This window comes from Panicum virgatum, chromosome 2N, assembly GCF_016808335.1.
Source record: "Panicum virgatum strain AP13 chromosome 2N, P.virgatum_v5, whole genome shotgun sequence".
Taxonomy (NCBI): domain Eukaryota; kingdom Viridiplantae; phylum Streptophyta; class Magnoliopsida; order Poales; family Poaceae; genus Panicum; species Panicum virgatum.
The window spans coordinates 63,920,791-63,924,099 of NC_053146.1; the positions used below are offsets into that span (position 1 = coordinate 63,920,791).

Genomic DNA, 3,309 nt, shown 5'->3' on the forward strand with positions numbered 1-3,309 from the left:
CAGCGGCCAGGGGCAGGCGCAGTGCGCCTGTCGGGCAGGCGCGGCCCTCCCGCAGCAGCACCCGCGACGCGGCGGTGGCCTCCTCTGCCAGCGCGCGAAAATGGGGATTGGCGGCGACGGAAGCGCGCGCGAGCAAGAGCGCCGTCCGCTTCGTCTCAGCCTGCTCGCGACACTGTCCGCGCCGGCGGCGGGGTGTGCCTACTCGCGATACCGTCCACGCGCCGAGGCCTAGCACCTCGCCCCTGTCGCCGCGACGGCATCCGCGTGCTCCGGCCATGGGCCCTGCTCGCGACGGCGTTCGCGCCGGCGGCGGGGCGCGCCTGCTCGCGACGGCATCTGTGTGCTCCATGTTCCTCGCGCGCGGAGGCCGTGTCGCTCGTTGTTGCGTTAGAGGCGGCGCCATTCTTCCCCACGGGGGCCACGTTCTGCCTTCTCCAGCGCCGGTCTGTGGAAGAAGACGATGGCTTGATTGACTTAACTGACAGAGTGCTACATTCGGGTAACGTTCGAACTTTCAGTGGTATTTTACGGAGCCAGAGGCTTTTAATGATATTTTACTAAAATCGTCATCTTGCGATGCTACACAACCAATTTTACCAAAGGAAAATCCTCGCGCTGGCGGCGCTTGTCGTGGCCTGCGTTCCCTCCGCGTGCGGCGCCACCGGCCGCGGCCAGGCAGGCGGCCACGTACGCGGCGCGGCGCGGTTGCGGGTTGCCTCGTCGCGCTTCGCCGTGCGTTCCTCCGCTGTCTTATGCGGGGAAGGGGAGAGGAAGCGGCCGCTGCTGCTCTCGCCGGCCGGCCATTTCCGTCGCGCCGTGGGTGCGGCACTGCGGCGCATGTGAGAGCATGGGCCCGGGCTCGGCTGAGCTTGGCGGCCAGAAAGGCTAGCCGTTTTCCCACCCGCTTGCTTAATCAGGTGAGCTAGTGGAGTGCTGGACTGTCGTGCTCACCGACGGACGGGGGCCCGGTCCAAGACGTGTTGTCTTTTTGGCAGGTGAATTGAATCCTCGCGTGTCAAATATGAGGGCGACTCGGGGTCTACCGTTCTAACGGTATAGCAGTTGGGTTCAGTCCGGAGTTTCCAATGGCACGTTTCTTCAGAAAGTTTCAAGAAAGTTCTAGGCTTTTAACTAGACAAGTTCTGGGTGGGAGTCGGGGGTTTTGGAAAAATCTCAGTTTTCGGAGGAGTTTCAAACACGAACATGGGAAAGGCGAACAGTAGGTTTCAGACCGACTTCCTGAGAAGATATACTTTGGGATTTTTCACCCAGGGTTGGAATGTGAAATTTCGACGTGTTTTGCAACAAAAGAATTCAAGAGAGTGTTAGAGGATCGAAGAAGTCAAGCAAGCTTCAAGGGAATTTGAACGAAGTACCGGAGAAATGAAAGCAGAAACGAAAAGGAGAGGTCCACAATGGTCTGCGTATGCCTCCCGTCCCTTGATAGCTTCTTGAAATGAAAGCTCAAGAACCAGCACGAGCAGAGAACATAGTCACGCGACATCACGATGGGATGCTGCCCCGCCACGACCCTCTTCTGCCGCTCGATCACTGAGATCCGACAGCTTTGTCCGACATGCCGAGGCCTTTGCCCATCGATTCGCCGGACTCAAAGCGATCGGTAGAGATCATGCGGCGTCAAAGCGCAAGGTGCGCGAGTTTGGCTTCGTGATTCGTGCGGCAATGGTTCGCCCCCAACGCGACAAAGTGCAAGCCAGTCTCGTCGAATTTTTGGTACTCGAAGGGATCTTGTTCGCATCGCATCGAAGTTTTCCCAAGATTTTGTTCCGGTTTCCGACCATGGATTTACACGCAAACACGAGCAGATGGCACGAATCCTTGAAGAAGAACTGTAGTATCTGCTACTATGATAGTAATTCACAATTCAGACTGTCGAGTTTTTCTTGCGCCGTACAAAGCAAAGCACGCGTGCAGAGCCTTGCATGTCCCTCTCCGGACAGATGCTTATTCCTCTCCTAGAAATTGAATTTCTACAAGGTGATAGCTGATTCACAAACACACACGGGGGCTCGGATAGGTACAGTTGGGGTTCGTGCAACAGGTCAGGTCAGCATCGGCGACGCATCCGATCCTCACAACTTCCTGCTGCTCTCGAGCCTGGTGTACCCGAGGATGCAGTTGGCGTAGGCAACGTTCCGGAGCGCCTTGCCGTGCCACCTGCCGACGGTGGCGGCGCCGGACCGGAGCGCCTTGAGCAGGCAGTCCGCCGTCTTCACCACGCTCTGGACGCCCTTGGGCAGGGACAGGTAGGGCGCGTTGAAGAGGTGGAACTCGAGCGACGCCGCGGCGGCGGCGGCGGCGGAGGCCTGCTGCTGCTGCTGGCGCGGGTGCCGCGGCGACGAGGCCATGAGCATCCGGCCGACCTGGCGCGCGAAGCCGGCGCCCAGGGAGTGGCCGCAGACGCACACGTTCTCGGAGCCGAACCTGTCGATGGTGGCCCGGAGCGCCTGCAGGGCGCGGGAGAGGCGCGCGGAGCCGCGGAGGCTGTTCCGGGCCAGGAGGCGGAGCTCGTCCTCGACGTCGCGGCGGATGGTGGGCGCGCGCAGCAGGGTGCCCCGGAACGCGACGACGGCGCTCGGGGCGCCGCTGGGGCTCGGCCGGCCGGCGGCGTCGACGTGGTGGTCCCGCTCGAAGATGGCCCCGAACACGGAGCCGTCGCGCTCGTCCACCAGCTCATGCGCCAGGCGGTACTGGAACGGCTTCCACCACTGCTGCGCCACCGCCGCCGCGTCCCGGCGCTCCTGCCGCTCCAGCTCCAGCAGGTACACCGCCTCGATCAGGTAGGCCATCACCATGCGCCGGTAGTCGTCGTCCCTCCTGCGACAACGAACACGCGTCGATCAGCACGGGCATTCCTTCTATCCATCAGCAAGAATCAAACACGCAGCAGGTAACCAGAGATCGATCGATCGATCCGATCGCGTTGGGATCGAGCACTCACCAGCTCGTGTTGGTGAGCTCTCTCCAAGTAGCAGTCGAGCAGGACAAGCTCGCTTGCTGCGCCATTGCCATGGCCACCAAGCTAGAATCAGTAACCACTGCACCACTCTTCTCCTTAACGCTGATCTCCCTGTGCCTCTGTGCCTTGCAGCTGCCGCTGGTGTCGTAGGGAAGGCCTGGCAGGGGAGGCCGGCAATATATACCCCGAGGCGGGGGTGGCGCAGGATCACGCCGAATTTGCTTAGCTAGTGGGGCAAAGCTTTGCGCTTTTTTTTCTTTAATGGCGGGGAGGATGGATGGCAGCTGCCCGGGGTGGGTAGTCGCCTCCAGCCTGCAAAGGTGGCGGCT

At 61.1% G+C, this 3,309-nt stretch overlaps 1 protein-coding gene across 1 annotated transcript; it reads right to left on the reverse strand.

Annotated features, from left to right (window-relative positions):
* Positions 1–1,839: 1,839 nt before the first annotated feature.
* Positions 1,840–3,309, reverse strand: LOC120658600 (GDSL esterase/lipase At4g10955-like). Its single transcript, XM_039936872.1, has 2 exons — positions 2,963–3,309; positions 1,840–2,838 (listed from the first exon to the last, which is right to left on the reverse strand). The coding sequence occupies exons 1-2, from the start codon at positions 3,031–3,033 to the stop codon at positions 2,094–2,096; spliced, it is 816 nt and encodes a 271-aa protein (XP_039792806.1). The 5' UTR covers positions 3,034–3,309; the 3' UTR covers positions 1,840–2,093.

Bases quoted from the DNA above. Each gene is read 5' to 3' on its own strand.
- LOC120658600 (XM_039936872.1), bottom strand. From the start codon at position 3,033: ATGGCAATGGCGCAGCAAGCGAGCTTGTCCTGCTCGACTGCTACTTGG. The intron at 2,839-2,962 runs GTGAGTGCTCGA...TCGTTGTCGCAG, and splicing joins GAGCTCACCAACACGAGCTG to GAGGGACGACGACTACCGGC.